Source organism: Eriocheir sinensis, unplaced genomic scaffold, assembly GCF_024679095.1.
Source record: "Eriocheir sinensis breed Jianghai 21 unplaced genomic scaffold, ASM2467909v1 Scaffold389, whole genome shotgun sequence".
NCBI classification, from domain to species: Eukaryota; Metazoa; Arthropoda; class Malacostraca; order Decapoda; family Varunidae; genus Eriocheir; species Eriocheir sinensis.
In genome coordinates this window covers 73,617-90,768 of record NW_026111708.1, presented here as the reverse complement: position 1 = coordinate 90,768, position 17,152 = coordinate 73,617, and the positions used below count along the sequence as shown (strand labels likewise).

At 41.0% G+C, this 17,152-nt stretch overlaps 1 protein-coding gene across 2 annotated transcripts; it reads right to left on the bottom strand.

The window, feature by feature from the left end:
- Positions 1-232: 232 nt before the first annotated feature.
- LOC126992040 (uncharacterized) lies at positions 233-7,085 on the bottom strand. Of its 2 annotated transcripts, none has more exons than XM_050850710.1 (6): positions 6,594-7,085; positions 3,219-5,941; positions 1,498-1,685; positions 856-1,180; positions 611-733; positions 233-397 (listed from the first exon to the last, which is right to left on the bottom strand). In XM_050850710.1, exon 2 carries the CDS (start codon positions 5,835-5,837, stop codon positions 3,570-3,572), a length of 2,268 nt encoding a protein of 755 aa, XP_050706667.1. In that variant the 5' UTR covers positions 5,838-5,941; positions 6,594-7,085; the 3' UTR covers positions 233-397; positions 611-733; positions 856-1,180; positions 1,498-1,685; positions 3,219-3,569. The 2 variants fall into 2 exon arrangements, with proteins under 2 accessions (XP_050706667.1, XP_050706668.1); XM_050850711.1 differs by having other exon boundaries at positions 611-730.
- Positions 7,086-17,152: the final 10,067 nt, after the last annotated feature.

Sequence of the window (17,152 nt, the reverse complement as noted above, 5' to 3'; positions counted from 1 at the left end):
GGTCAGCGCGGGGTCACGTGTGAGACACACACACACACACACACACACACACGCACACATGCAGTGTCTATCCCGTGGATTTTGCTGTGACTGCCAATTAAGTGTACGTTATAGCTCTGATAGCTGGTACGTACGTACGTACGTGTGTGTGTGTGTGTGTGTGTGTGTGTGTGTGTGTGTGTGTGAACATATAATTGTTTATTAAACCTTACTTGCAATCATAATCCTGCGGCGGATACCAGCACACAAATGAACAATCTGCCTCCTTCTTGTTGAAGTCCTGAATTAACTCTTTTTCTTTGCCTTTCAAAGATGACTTCTTAACGATCCATTTTGATAGCACTGTCAGGGTGCTCTGAGGCCGTAGTCTTAGAAAGTCGAAGAGAGAGTATCTAGGCTGTAAGGAAATTAATAATTAATTACCTATTGTAATATGTTGCAACAGGTCTTGTACCAGGACACGGTCAAAGGTATGAATGATAGCAATTAAAGTGTTTGGATAGTGATTGATTTGAAATGTTTTATTTTTAATATTATCAATATTATTATCATTATAGCACAACTGTTGATAAGTGAAAGTGGATAAGTGAAACAGCTAGCATATACTAACCTTCCCACCAGAACTGGTGCTGGCTACGACGTTATGAGTGCTTGCCAACGGTTTAGATCTGTTGACTACCTCTTTGTCTACCCTGCTGGTACCATGCGACTTTCGTGAAGCTGCACCATCCTGCTGGAAGATTACGTTCGGGGGATGAGTACCTCTATCGATCATAGTATATATAGGCCATAATTATCAAAAGAAATGCTATATAGTGAAAGAAAGATTCACATTTAGTTTTCACCATTACTCACAGCTGTTTCACTTGTACGTGGACGTGCAGTCTTTTCTGACGTAGCCGATTTTTCAGTATCGGCTTCACGCGTCCTTTCCTTAACTTTCTTTCGATTTGATGAGATCTGTACGGTAGACTGTGCTTTTCTCTTGACAGAGCCATCAGCTGCATGTCGCTTGCCATCATCTGCAGTAGCTTCTTGTTCACAATCACTTGTGAGTATTATGTTTGCGACGAGGTATTCGCACTGTTCATAAGTGGTGTATCGACCACGCAGGCGTCCGGGTAGAGGGACCCAATGTTCTCCTCTGTTGCTGTCCACTATGACGAGTTTCCTGATTCGTCTGCAAAGAAAAAAAAATCTTAAATGAGACTGGTTACGCATGCCAGACGTTATATATATATATATATATATATATATATATATATAGATAGATAGATAGATAGATAGATAGATACTTATCTACCTATCTGTCTACACACACGACACACACGACACACACACATATATACACATATATGCAGTGTTGATGCCATGGTTTTTGCTTTGACTGCCACGTAGCTAGCAAGTGTGTGTGTGTGTGTGTGTGTGTGTGTGTGTGTGTGTGTGTGTGTGTGTGTGTGTGTGTGTGTACATAATAATTTATTAATTAAACCTTACGTGTAATCAGAATCCTCTGGCGGCGGATACCAGCATACGTAAGGAGCATCAGCCTCCTCCTTGTTGAAATCTTTAGTTAACTCTTTCTCAGCGGCTGTCAGAGATGACATCGGGACGATCCATTTCGATAGCACTGTCATGCAGCTCCAAGGCCGGTCTCTGAGAAAGTCGAAGACAGCGAATCTCGCCTGTAAGGAACGTGAGTAATTAGGGGATACCACGGTGACGATTCCAATTTTTACCAGGCTGTATTTAGAGCTTAACTCTTATAACCATTGTGTTTCTCATGATGATTTACATATTCTGGCCAAGTTTCATAACTTTTGGGTCATAAATAGTATATATTTTAATTGTTTTTATATGCGGTCATATTAAATTTTATTTAAAATCAAAGATTCCTTTCTTTGATGAGATATTTATTCCAACTTATTCTGAAGACATTCAGGAATGAAGTTACAGGACGAAAATTTTCATATCACTCCAAAAATATGCTAAAAATGTCAGTTGAAAAAAGTAAAGTAACCTCTCTCTCTCTCTCTCTCTCTCTCTCTCTCTCTCTCTCTCTCTCTCTCTCTCTCTCTCTCTCTCTCTCTCTCTCTCTCTCTCTCTCTCTCTCTCTCTCTCTCTCTCTCTCTCTCTCTCTCTCTCTCTCTCTCTCTCTCTCTCTCTCTCTCTCCCCTCACTCTCTCTCGTGTGTGTGTGTGTGTGTGTGTGTGTGTGTGTGTGTGTGTGTGTGTGTGCGTGTGTGTGTTTTTCCCTCCCTAAATCCAACCCTCACCCCTCTCTCTCTCTCTCTCTCTCTCTCTCTCTCTCTCTCTCTCTCTGAACATGCTGTCACTTGTCAATCGTCGACGTGAAAAATGCGTATTATACCCGTCAAGCCGTCATTCGCTGACGTCAGTTACCGAGTGCCTTTCCTAAGGAAAAGAGGTATGTATGCGAATTATATGCATTATAATTTTGCAAATACTTGATATAAATATAAATAAATAAATATATATATAATCTATATAAATAAATATATATATAATAAATATAAATAAATATATATATATATATATATATATATATATATATATATTTATTTATATTTTTTATATATATATTTATTTATATAGATTATATATATATATATATATATATATATATATATTTTTTTTTTTTCCAGACCATGGAGCAACAGCATTTCCCAAGTCCTGAGGAGGAGCGCGAGGAGCTAAGGCGCCTCATAAAAATAATGAAGAAAGCAAACAGACGCCGCAGGCGTGTAGGCCTCAAGGGCTATTTCATTATAAAAGGGGGAAAGTTTCTCATGATGGACGAACCCGAAATACCTAGAGAGACAAGAGACCATTCCCCAGAACTGTAAAAAATAAGATCATAAAAAAATGAAATAAAATATTTTGTTTTCTAAAAAAAATAAAAATATGTCGTGTACACACACACACACACACACACACAACGTGGACAGAGAGAGAGAGAGAGAGAGAGAGAGAGAGAGAGAGAGAGAGAGAGAGAGAGAGAGAGAGAGAGAGAGAGAGAGAGAGAGAGAGAGAGAAACACCGCACGTCTGAAATTTATCTTATGTACCGCTGGTACATTATTATTACTATTATTATTATTATGATTACTATTATTATTATTATGATTATTATTATTATTAACATTAGTATAACACAACTGCTGAGAAGGTGGGTAAGTGAAACAGCATATATACTAACCTTCCCACCGGAACTGAAACATTGTGGGTCAGTACGATGTCGTTTCTCGAGTTGTTTTCTCACCTGGACACTTCTTTGGGACCGCTTGGATGACATATTTTCCTGCAGTTGCTTTAATAGACTACAGATATGTAATAGAAATTATATGTAAACACAGATATATGCTTAGGATCAGTTACGCTATAAGGAATATGTAACCCATAGGTTAATCACCAATGTTGGATCAATACTTAACAGATTCTTTGGTCATGCATTGATATAATCACGTTAACTTATTCTATCTCAGATGGTTCAATACATACTAAGAAACATATACATCTTTGCATACATACGTTACTAAGAATGAATGCTTTAACTGCAAGTCTCATGATACAATGCATTAAATACTGAAACTTTACAATCTTTATCTGGCCAGCCCTCAAGCCCTTCTAAGTCTATGCGCATAGCACGCCTCAGAGTCTTGACATAAGTAACTGATAATGTTACGTACGATACATTAGTCCGTACTACCTTAAAGCATCCAATTACATCGGATGGCACAGGCTCCTTGAAGAAGGGTTTCGGGTCAAGGTATTTTATAGCATGTACCATTTTACCGGCAGGATCTACTTTAACTATGTCGAAACAGGATTTCGAATCCATATCGACATAACTGTTATTAGGTCTCTTTGTGGCAATGTGCTGGTCTGTTTTTTCCTCCAGATCGCACTTACCCTCATGGCAGGCCTTCTCTTCTAAACATCCTCGTTTGAGAGAGACTATGGGTCTATTACCTGATTTTACATGTTTCTTTAATTTCCCCAAATAATTCTCGAATGGCCATGCGCTGACAGCATCCAGTGCTCCAAACTTTTTAGCAGCACGAGGTAGGTGAAGCATGGCGTGGACATTGTACACCATAAATGCTGTGCCATAAAGTTTAATACAGTCTTTCACAAATCCTTGGAGCAGTAATTCCGAAAGGTTCAAGTAATGACTTAAGTTATCATCTACTAGAATACTGCAAGCCACATTGAAGCTACATAAATGCTTGTAGTGCTTTGAGGAGGCCATAAGCCCGTGAAAAGCAATTTTCCCCGTATAAAGCAGCAACTGCCTTAACTCGGTGAACTTATACCTCTGTAGTTCAGTTGTTGGCCTCGCTTTCCTGGCGAAACAGTTGGGAATTTGGTTTTGTATGGCTCTTAGTCTGTTGTCCAACATGCTCACCATACTTGGGGACATGCGGCACATAACACGGCCTTCCCCTCCCTTTCTAGGGCCCTCCACATTCCAGCTAATGAGTTTCCTCATTGTACCACCAGCCTGGTGCATAAAATCTATTGGAAAGTCCTCGACCATGTCGAGGGGCAGCATTTCAAAAACTGAATTTCCTTTGTGGTACTGTGGTTGCTGCCGCAGTCTAAAAGATTCGTCTGTTCGTAGATCAATGGAGTTTGTCTGAGTCCAAATAAGTCTTTTTCCATCGTGTACTGCCCAACAAGTACACTGGTCACACCCATAGCTCGCATTAAAGGTAACTACATTTTTGGCGAGAGCTCTCGCTGGGGCGTCACATATTACGTGACCTAATTTAACTTGATATCTTATTCCATCGACCTCAATTCCTGATCGTAGTAGATCTGCAAGGTCTTTTATGGCCTCCTCCAAGTACTCAAGTGTCTGTGGTTTATTTTTAGATACTCCAATTACTGCAGGAAAGACTGCTCTGGGTCGAATATTACTTATTTGCATAAGTAAAGGCCAAGCAGCGATACCAGAACTTTTAAATAAAGGTATCCCATCTAAGTTTTGGGAGATAGTAATCTCCTTTAACTGTGATCTTACTTGTAAGGGATACCTTCTTAGTATCGATTTTATTTGGCTTTCGACGCCAAAGTAATAGTACTCTACGCCTGAACGCGTAAAAATGCCATTGCCCATTGCCGCGCCCCCAGCTATACTTGTTAAGGTTCTACAGTCAAGTGGCAGTGTGTGCAATGATCCTATTCCATATTTAGACAGAGCACGCAATATTCTGTTTGTAGCATCTCGCGTTAACTTACATTCGAAATGAATTGTTCGTAATTCATCCCATAATGTTCCTGGAGCATCTCGTCTGAGTACAGTCACGTCTACACTGTCAGAGTGTTCATCACTATCGGTATAGTCATGCACGATCAGTCCCTCTAGCCTCTCTAGCTTTGAAATACTCTCTTCATCGGAGGTCTCGCAAGGGCCAAGGCCCAACTCGCTGTTTCCTGGGCGACTAGGCCCATGTAGCACATTAGTGACATTACTTATTGCAGAATCAGTCTTGCTGGGGCCATTTAACATGTCAAGGGTTTGGGGAGGTTGTTCCATAGATGCGTCAGATAGAGGTGGGTCGCTGCTGTCTGTAAACTCATGAACACTACTTTTATAATTTCTATAAAATTCTTCTTCGCTTTCTGAGGGCAGCAGCGGATCTCGAATGCCTTCAATTACTGGTATTTTCTCTTGCAATAATTTTCTTCTTTTGCGAGCCCATTGTGCTTTCCTACGATTTCGCTTTTCTCTCGACTTCTCACGCCGACTTTCTATGGGATCCGTGTTATATGATGGCTCGTAGTCATCATCACTGCTGCTGTATGTTATCATTATTAGAATATATTGTGCATTACCTGAATGAACAGTAATGTGCGAAGTGTATTACAATATCTCCAAGCACAAGCAAGCACTCCAAGGATCGTATCACCGCAAACCTGAAACAATAATAATAATAATAATAATAATAATAATAATAATAATAATATAAAGACTACTACTACTACTACTACTATATACTACTACTACTACTACTATACTAATACCAAACCATTCTCGTCCCCTAATATCCGTGAGACAAAAAATGTTATTCATTGCACGTGTTCCGCCAGACCCTCGCTGTTGACTGGTCAGCAAAAAACACACACACACACACACACACACACACAAACCCCAGCTGTAAGGCAGGCAGCTAGGATCGAGAGGACAGCATATTGTTGTATGATGGTAATGATACTACTACTACTACTAGTATACTACTACTACTAGTATACTACTACTACTACTACTATATATACTAACACAGTGACTGAGACGCGCTTGCGCGCGTGTCAGCCACTGTTACAGAATGCATCAGTGAATGGCGGGAAAGGAAGGAAAGGTGAGGAAAGGGAAGGAGAAAATAAAGGAGAAGTGGAAAAAAAGAGAAAGGGAGGAAAATGTATACGCGTAACTGACGCGCATAACCCCCTCCTCCTCCCCGTCACTCTCTCTCTCTCTCTCTCTCTCTCTCTCTCTCTCTCTCTCTCTCTCTCTCTCTCTCTCTCTCTCTCCTATCTACCATACAGATTCATTTTACTTCTTACTTACCAAAATGTGTTGCCTTGATCAAAGCAGAATCTGGCACCCCTAACGTATACGCAAGAGTCCACTATATAGAACACAGCGACTCACAGCCGCGCACACTACGCAGTGCGGTTTGAGATCGACTGAGACACACTGACTCAGTGGATAATTAATAATGGCCTCTGTGGGGCGACAATAGGGCCAGGGTTGCCATTTGGTATTTTTTAATACCAAATTAGGGTACATTTGGTATTGAAAAATCCATTTGGTATTGAAGCACCGTGATTGGTATTGGACTTAGATTTGGTATTGAAACGAAAGAAATTTAGTATTGAACTAAAAAAAAAAAACACACACACACACACACACACACACACACACACACACACACACACAGTTCAACCTCCCCAGTAAACAGCTACTAATTAAAAGTTTAATCAATGTCGTTCAGGGTTAATTTTTACCTGTGCACCATCTTTTGGTTTCATCGTCACCCTGCAGCCCCGAAAGGCCAGGATTAGCATTATAAGGCTACAAATAAATAGTCATATCAGTTACGGCCGCGCGGACCAAGTAGCGACCCCCTCTTCCTCCCTCTCATAACATCCGGTTCTCACGCTCCTGTTTCGAGACGTACGTCTTGTATGAGACGCGTACACTGCTGCCTCAGATATGACACATATGACACGCCATGCCTCGCCAAAGTCGATCACCACCCCAACAGTATCTTGCTGAGTTAAGATGTCAGCTGCGAGAATACTTTCCTGACGTTGTAATATGTCGTATGCTTGCACGAGAGAGAGAGATGAGAGATTCATCCCAGATGGCCCCAATTTAATGAGCGAGCGCACACACACACACACACACACACACACACACACACATCTAGGCAGATAAATAGATAGAAAAATAGATATAGATAAATAGATAGGTATGATTAATAGAAGGATAGGCTGGTAGATGGATCTTGATAAACGCACGCACACACACACACACACACACACACACACACATACACATTTTTTTTTTTGACGGAAAGTTGAATATGTAAGTAATTGCTTTACTGAGAGAGAGAGAGAGAGAGAGAGAGAGAGAGAGAGAGAGAGAGAGAGAGAGAGAGAGAGAGAGAGAGAGAGAGAGAGAGAGAGAGAGAGAGAGAGAGAGAGAGAGAGAGAGAGAGAGAGAGACTTACATAGATTTCCATAGGTGCTCAGACCACACAGACCCTATGGTCCAGGCAAGGTGGTCTGTCCTTAAAACTGAAGTGATACTACATCAAATCAAATCCCAGGAAGAATTTGTGTTTTTACCTCAGCGAATATAAGGGTGAAGGAAGTGTCGCTCGATCTTGTTTTGAAATGAAACAGTCGTGTTGCACTGGACCACTGAAGGCGGGAGTTTATTCCATTCCCGCGCTGCGACGTTGGTGAAGAAAAATTTAGTACAGTTGGAATTTATTTGTTTACACTTCTCTTTTCTGGCATTTCATCATTTCTCGTTCGAAACGTGTCATCCATCATAAAACATAATTGGATTTGTCCACATTGAAGACGTGAAGTATTTTGAAACCTTCGATCAATTTTCCTTGAAGGCGACATTTCCTGAATGAGAGCAAGTTACGAGATGAGAGCCTTTCCTCGTTAGGTTTATTGCGCAAGGAAGACGGGGAGAGAGAGAGAGAGAGAGAGAGAGAGAGAGAGAGAGAGAGAGAGAGAGAGAGAGAGAGAGAGCAAGCAAGGTATTTACAGGTTCCTGGAATCCCAAGAATGCACAGGGCAGTCGCGACGGTTTGTTTCCCTTGATCCAGGGAAGTGCCCAGCGCGGCGCGGAGGTCAGTGAGGCGATAAGAACACTTTCCCGTCTGTCTGTCTGTCTGTCTGTCTGTCTGTGTGCAAGATGAAGAAGAGGAGGGAGGGTCGTATCTATGTATCTGTGTCTGTCTCGATATAACAAGGAAAAGATCAAGAAGAGGAGAAGGAGGAAGAGGAGGAGGAGGAAGAGTTGTGTCCTTATCTCTGTATCTGTATTTCTGTACGTAAAAAGCAAAGATAAAAACAAAGTGGAAGAAGAGAAAGAGGAGGAGGAGGAGGAGGAGGAGGAAGGGTTGTGTCTGTATCTGTGTCTGTCTTTAAGTAAGAAAAAGAGAAGGAGAAGAAAGCAAGGGCCGTTTATAGGGATCGTTTTCGCTTTAAAATCTTGCTCTTGGAAGGCAAAGTGGTCATTGAGAGGATCGAGACTCGAGGCTCGAAGATTAGTAGTGGTGCTGGCCGCCTTTGTGTCCCCTGTGTGTGTGTGTGTGTGTGTGTGTTTAGCAAGATATATATGATTAGAATGTCTGTCTGTCTCTCTCTCTCTCTCTCTCTCTCTCTCTCTCTCTTTTCAATGCGTCACCGACTGCAGAGAGAGAGAGAGAGAGAGAGAGAGAGAGAGAGAGAGAGAGAGAGAGAGAGAGAGAGAGAGAGAGTTTATTACCACCACGAGTATCATTATATGTTTAAAAAGTTCCATAAAATTTAATGTTCAGCCATAATAGTAATAATAACAATAATAATAATAATAATAATAATAATAATAATAATAATAATAATAATAATAATAATAATAATAATGATAATATACAATAGATATCTCTCATCACAAGCAGTTATTCTCTCTCTCTCTCTCTCTCTCTCTTCTCCTCCCCTTCCTTTCCTTTTCCTCTTCTTCTTCGCCTTCCCTTCCCTTCCCCCTTATTATCACTGTCTTTATTCCTTCCTTTCTTCTCCTCTCTCCTATTCGATCCACTTCCTTCTCTTCCCTTCCTTTTCATTTCATTCCCTTTTATTATTTTTTTCCATGTTTTCTCATAGCCTTTTATTTTTGCTCACCTTCCCTTCCAATCCCTTCCCTTCCCTTCCCTTTCCTATATTTCCTTCCTTCCTTCCCTTCCTTCCCTTTCCTTTCCTTCCCTATCTTTCCCTTCCTTCCCTTCTTTTCCTTTCTTCCTCTTCCTCCCCATCCCTTCCTTTCCTTCCTTCCTTCCCTTCCCTTGTATGTGGTGAATGTTATAGTGTGCAGAGAGAGAGAGAGAGAGAGAGAGAGAGAGAGAGAGAGAGGAATGTGTTGACAGCTAGTACGTGTACCCGGCCCACAGACAAAAAAAGTGTTTACGGTGCAATCGAAGTAGTAGTAGTAGTAGTAGTAGTAGTAGTAGTAGTAGTAGTAATGATGATGATGATGATGATGATGATGATGATGATGATGATGATGATGAAGATGATGATGGTACGTGTGCGTGCAATTAAGTGTGCGCCTGAGAGAGAGAGAGAGAGAGAGAGAGAGAGAGAGAGAGAGAGAGAGAGAGAGAGAGAGAGAGAGAGGCTCGAGGCGCCATGTACTGAGATATGCTAAGTCGTATATTAAAATTGCATTTATTTATTAAGGCCGCCCCATCACGTATGATTGAATTACTTCTTAACCACATGTAACTCTGCTTGGGAAATACAATGAAATTATTTTCGAGAGTTTTTACTGGTTAGTAAAGATTTTAAATGCGAGCGTAATTATCAGTCAAACCCAGAATAACTTGAGAGATGTTGACCACGCCTCCTATGATCCGCCACTATAAATATCGCGGACGCATGTTCGTGAAGTTAACCAAGTTGGGTCAGTAACGGCAGATCACGCACGTGACTGACCCATCGTGGGACATACTCTGTCTGGTGGGGTGCGCCTTGACGTCGGCGACAGAGCTTATAGCAGGGATTGGTTATGCAAGATAATATCTCGCATTTGTATATAACAAAGCACCCCCAACTTTAATTTTCCAGTAATTAACTGCAGTAGCTTCGATAGACCATGCAGCCGCGCTGATCGACGTCGTGCACTCAGATCATCGAGTCAGATCCATGGTAAGTTATGATTGAAGTGTATAGTGCCATTCAACAAACAAGGTTATTATATATATATATATATATATATATATATATATATATATATATATATATATATATATATATATATATATATATATATATATATATATATATATATATATATATATATACGACCTAAATAGATAGAAAAGTTATCTGGGAGACATGCATACACCTATAGGTGTCCCTCATAGGCGGTTATGATCGAGTAACCAGCTAGCTACAGTCCCTACAGTCCTGAGGCGCCGACCTAGCGGGTCGAGTACTCATAAGTGCCTATGAGGGACACCTATAGGCCTACACATGCATCCAAGATAACTTTTTTTTTTATATATTCAGGTCCTAATTACCTTGTTTGCTAAGTCTCAATCAGCCCCACGGGCAGCCAGACAATTAACTGTGTTCAAGTTACAGATCGAGACCGGAAGGAAGGCTCGGCCAGCCAGCTGATGGATGGGACTCGACACCGGTGTGTGCATGGTGTGGGAGAATTAAGTAGGGAATAATAATAAGAGCTAGTTGTGGTATATGATACTACTAATAATTTTTTTCTCTTGCTTTTATAGGAGCTGCCGCGGTTTCATGGCGCCATAACTCTCTAAGTGTCATCTATAACAGCTGTACCCTCACGTTCAAGAATGGCCCTGCCCTATACTTAAGCAGCCTCGATCGATCATATAGCTACCAGCACAGCACACTACAACACGCCTGCGTGCTGCACGATTATGACTGATAAATAAAATAAAATGATTGTGCAGTTATCTTTCCTTTTCCTATTAGAGAGTAAGGAAGAAAATGTGAAAATAAAGTGGAAACCGGAAGACTCTGAGATGAACAAAGAAAGACCTGAGGAAAAAATAATTATATAATAAAGGAGTAGGAGCTGGCCAGGTCACGTCAAGGAGGCCCACAACATAATTTCCCTCTCCCATCTGCTCACTTGAATCTCTCTCTCTCTCTTCTCTCTCTGCCCCTTTTTGAAATAAAAAATATTCAGTAGCTACTTTAGGAGAGAGAGAGAGAGAGAGAGAGAGAGAGAGAGAGAGAGATGTTGTGGGGGTCTTTTCTTTGTTTCATCTCAGAGTCTTCCGGTTTCCACTTTATTTTCACATTTTTCTTCCTTACTCTCTAATAGGAAAAAGGAAAGATAACTGCACAATCATTTTATTTTTATTTATCAGTCATAATCGTGCAGCACGAAGAAAAGCATGCCTATTGGGACCTCAGTTTCCACCTGGTGATTCAGAAGGGGCGGAGCGGTGAGGCTAATTAGGATCTCCCTATGGACAGTCATTCCTCTGGTACTGTATTGACATTTTAACTTTTCCTTGTTTTAATTATTGGTTCTCCGCCCTGCCCGCCCACCTCTCTGCCCCTAGCTCATCATGCTTCACTCCTCTCACCCCATCTCCTCCCCTATATACCTCCCTTAGTCCATTCTTCACTCATCACGCTTCAACCATCATAATCCACGAAACACTAAAATAATATACTACGAACATCTCAATTTCTCGCGTGATCGTGTCAGCGCGCGCGAGAGAGAGAGAGAGAGAGAGAGAGAGAGAGAGAGAGAGAGAGAGAGAGAGAGAGAGAGAGAGAGAGAATATTACAAAAAAAAAAAAATAATGACCGCAGTGGCGTTCCTGAGGGGGGGGGCGAGGGGGGGCTGTTTGAAATCGCCCCCCGGGCCCCAAAGTGAGGGGGGCCCCAAAATGCGAAATTTAACCATTGCTGCTATGGCAGGAGGACAAGCTAAATTCAGTGGCCCCAAAATGGTCAAGGGCCCCATTTATATTTGGACCCGAAAGACAAATTTGGGTCTCACTAAAGGGCCCCAATTTTCACATCTTCCCTCTGTTCTTCCTCCAATCACTCTGTTCTTTCTCCCATCACTTTGTTCTACCTCCTATCACTCTGTTCTACCTCCAATTGAACCATTTCACTATGTTCTACCTTCCGGGCCTTCCCTTCACAGTATTCTAATTTCTACCTCCCTTCGCTGTTCTACCTCCATTTACTCTGTTCTACCTTCCTTCAATATGTTCTACTTCCTCCCATCACTGTCCTACCTCCCTTTCACTCTGTTCTACCTTACCTTCATTCTCTTCTACCTTCCCCTCACTCTGTTCTACCTTCCCTTCACTGTTTAACTTATTTCCACTCTGTTCTACCGCCCCAAACTTTGTTCTCAATCCAGTCATGATTCACTCTGTTCTAACTCCTTCACCCTGATCTATCTCCCTTTACATAATGGAGTCCCTTCCAGCAATATTGATTCATTTAACTCCCTCCACATCATATCGCCATCAGAGTACATTACTAGCTGTTATCCTCATTTTTACCATTTATCATTATGCTTAACTGGATTAAGTGGATCTTCAATTATTCAGTGTGCACCTAGTTTTAAGAAATAAAATGTCTGAAATTTGCATTTACAAGTGCCTTTAAAATGATTCTACAATTGCTCATATTCTAAAAATTTTCCCGGGGTGGGGGAGTGGGGGCTAACAGCACCCCACTAAACCCCGCAGCTGCTTTGGCTCATTGTGCTCGCCTCTCACCCCATAAGAGGGGCCCCAAATGGGAATGAGCCCCCCGGGCCCCAAAATGTCTAGGAACGCCCCTGAATGACTGGGACCGCGAGGGGTAGATAACGAATGTGTGGGTGTAGAATCCCAGCCAAGATTTTTTTTTTTTTTTTTGTTACTCTTTACTTTTATTAGTCATTATTTGTTTTAGGTTTTAGTGAGTGGGGTAAGGTGAGGGTTGGTTTAATTGTTGATGAGGATGGTGTAGGTGGTGGGGGTAGGGTTGTTGGTGGTGATGGGTTTGGTGCACATGGTGAGGGTGGTGTTGGCCGCACAAAGATCAAGTTCCCCTGCTTTATTACATAGTAGCCCTTCAGGCCTACCCTTCGTCTTCCGTCATTCATTTTTTTCATTTGCCTCACCAGCCTCTTCAGCCTGGCAGCTGGTGAGGGCTCCTTCAGCCTAAACCACCGGTCCATATCTGTAAATTGAGGAGATCTACGTTACAATTTCTATGCAAAAATAGCGAAATGATATTCCATGAGAATTGCTTGCAGATAGACATCCAACCTTACCAGCAAGGCAATCAGTCGGAAACTGATGCGCGCGTGTGAACTTGTGAAGCTGTGAACGTCACGCGTATGATACGTACTATGCCGAGGAGGAGGAGGCAAGGGAGGGAGGGAGGGAGTGTGTGTGTGTGTGTGTGTGTGTGTGTGTGTTCAGTAATGGACATCTTTCAGTTTCTTCCTCCCTCCCTCCCTCTCACACCCCAACCACCTTTCCCCTCCTCGTCACTGCCACCCTCGCCGGCCCTCCACCAGAGCACCACGCTGATTTCATTAGTTTTCTCTCTCTAGATAGATAGATAGATAGATAGATAGATAGATAGATAGATAGATATTGCATTTATATGGTGGCATTTCTTCTTTTAGATGGAATACATGGGGTAAACATATTTATAAAATTATAAATAATTTCTTGTACGTCTGTCATGAAGCGTCGTAACAAATGTTCTTCCTCTCTTAGGTAATGTGGTCAATGGATCTTCCTCTGTCGAACTGTGCCTAGAGCTGCAGCCCAAGGCCCCAGTGGTATGTGTTTTTTTGTGAATTGCTACTGATGTAAAGTATATGTAATTGATGAAAGAAGTCAATGTTTTATTAGTGTCGTAGGCCACGTATCATATCTCCCATGTAGGTATACAGTTCCCTTTTTTTCTCCCTCCTCCTCCTCGCCCCTCCTGCTTCCCCTTCTAAATTCTCTCTCAGTCATCCGTCTCTTCCCCCTCCCTGGACACATATCCCTTCATAGACTCTCTCTTACGAGGCTTACAATAATAAATCACAGTATATCATCAATATATAGTCACCTGTAAACTTTATAATTCAGTGTTACATGAGGAAATGCTTGCACATTCTCAATCAGTAGCCATATGAAAAATATAATTTACAATTTATATATATATATATATATATATATATATATATATATATATATATATATATATATATATATATATATATATATATATATATATATATATATATAAAGCACATATATAGGATTAGAATACAAAACATCACTGTAGTTAGTTACCTTGCAAAAGTAGAAAGCGTTGATGAATCTTCTGTTGTGATGGAGGGTGCGAGGTTTTCATTCTATATACATTCTTGATTTATTGTATTTCTAAAAAAATCGTCGACTCGTGCCTTCATCATGCAAGGCTCTTGACACGAACTAGCGTACGTAAACCAGCATGACTACTTAGAGCGACTTCTTTTGGTGCCTGCTCCTGGAGAGAGAGAGAGAGAGAGAGAGAGAGAGAGAGAGAGAGAGAGAGAGAGAGAGAGTGTTGAAACGAAACTAAGATTTGATGAAATTGCAACATAGCCGCGGTAGCTCAGTCGGTATAATGCTCGCTTTCGCCTGGGAAGCTCGAAGTTCGATTCCTTCCTGGTCAGTGTAGGCGGATATCTGGTAGTCATTTCAGAGCACAATACATCACTGAGCTATATGTACAGCGGCTAATTTTCATAATATCACACAAGATATGAAGCTACATTAGTAATATTTTCCTTTCTATTCTTTCGTTGTGGATGACATACCACAAAAAACGACTCAAGCCTGTTCATTTGGTGGTAAACTATTTTTTGCTCTCTCTCTTTTTTCTTTCTTTATTTTTTACATCTTACATATTACAAATGAGTACAAATATGTCGATGAGCGGGCAACGGCCCGCCGCTGGGGGGGGAGGGGAGTGTCAGGGCCACCCTATAGTGGCTGGTCGAGTCACATCACACACACTATACTCCATATACAGAGGGGAGTGTAACGGTGTGCGGTCTCTCTCTCTCTCTCTCTCTCTCTCTCTCTCTCTCTCTCTCTCTCTCTCTCTCTCTCTCTCTTTGGTAATGAATAATAATGATGTGAAAAAATTCTGATTTACACCATGGACAAAGAACACACACACACACACACACACACACACACACACACACACACACACACACACACACACACACACACACACACACACACACACACACACACACTTCTTTCCTCTAAAATAAAGAACACAAGCTACTCAGAAAACGTAGAAAAGGAATAAACAAAGTACTCCCAAGGGTGCCCTTCGTGGTCAAACTCAGACCTAATTACCTTCCCCTAGTCCCATAGGGCAATCAGACGGGCGAGGGGCCTTTCACAACGCCGTCTTCAAAAAAGAAATGCAAGGATACAAATGCTATATTTTTTTCGTACAATAAAAAAAAAAAAAAAATAATGAATGGTTCCCCCCCACCCACACACACACTCAAATATCTTTTGAATCTTGCCATGACTTATTAGTCGTTAGAATTGAGAGAGAGAGAGAGAGAGAGAGAGAGAGAGAGAGAGAGAGAGAGAGAGAGAGAGAGAGAGAGAGAAAGAGGGAGGGGTTCAGCTGCTAAACCCTTGGGAGCAAGGCGAGAAGGTTGAGGTTCCGAGGACTGTCACCAGATGTCAGGACCTCTCATGAGGAATATATTTATTTATCCTTATTTACGTCTCCCTCAAAACGGGCTCGTTTTCTTTAGACCACCTGTCGAACGCACGGAGAGTTACTGGCGCGCTGTAATTTATACGTATTATTAAGTGATTAATAAAGTACTTTAGTAGAGGTAAATATTTTTGGAGGCTGCAGAAACTGATGACGAGTGCGTTGATATGTGTTATATAATGATTTGCGTAAGTGATATTTTTCAAAATTAACTCGCTTAGAGGGAGCATTCAGAATCAAGGCCGCGCTGCTAAAGGGTTAATGGCGGCGCAAGAACGACCGTAGTCTTCAAGAGTTGGCCCTATAATTGGGTTACATAGAAAACATGAGTAACTAGAAGGCTATGAGAGGACGATCGATTAATAGGGTGACTGGAACAATGAATTAAGTAACACAATTAATGCTATATATATATATATATATATATATATATATATATATATATATATATATATATATATATATATATATATATATATATATATATATATATATATATATATATATATATATATATATATATATATATATATATATAAAAGTGCAAATGTGCTGGGGACATATATATACTCGGCATCTATAGCCATCAATATGTTTAATTGTACACGTACGTATAGCTACCTGGAAGCCAGGGGGGTAATACATGCAGTGCTATTAATTAAAAAGGAAAATACTATAAATGAACATCCACTAATTTATGCTATTACACTTGTGATATGAATGAATGAATGTGAATATGATTTGATATATCTATATATCTATCTGTCTATCTATCTATTTGTACAATAAACATCATTTATTAGCTTCTCTAACTTAACCGGTTGTGAAAGAAAACATAAAATGATTGGAACGTGAACGGTCGAAAGGCTTCTTGTACACGTTGTCACCATGGCTCAGTGAGCTAAGGCGCGCTGTTGATCCGCGGAGTCCTCAGGGAAGACGATTCGAATCCCGTTGGGCCCGGTATGTATTAGGTTTAATTAAGTTAGGTTAAGGGTATAGATTTCTATCAACCAGGACATGTCAGTCATTCGAGTTAAGTCTACAGCGCAAAGATCACTGAGTCGTGGTGACAATTTAACAAATTATTTGTAACTCGTC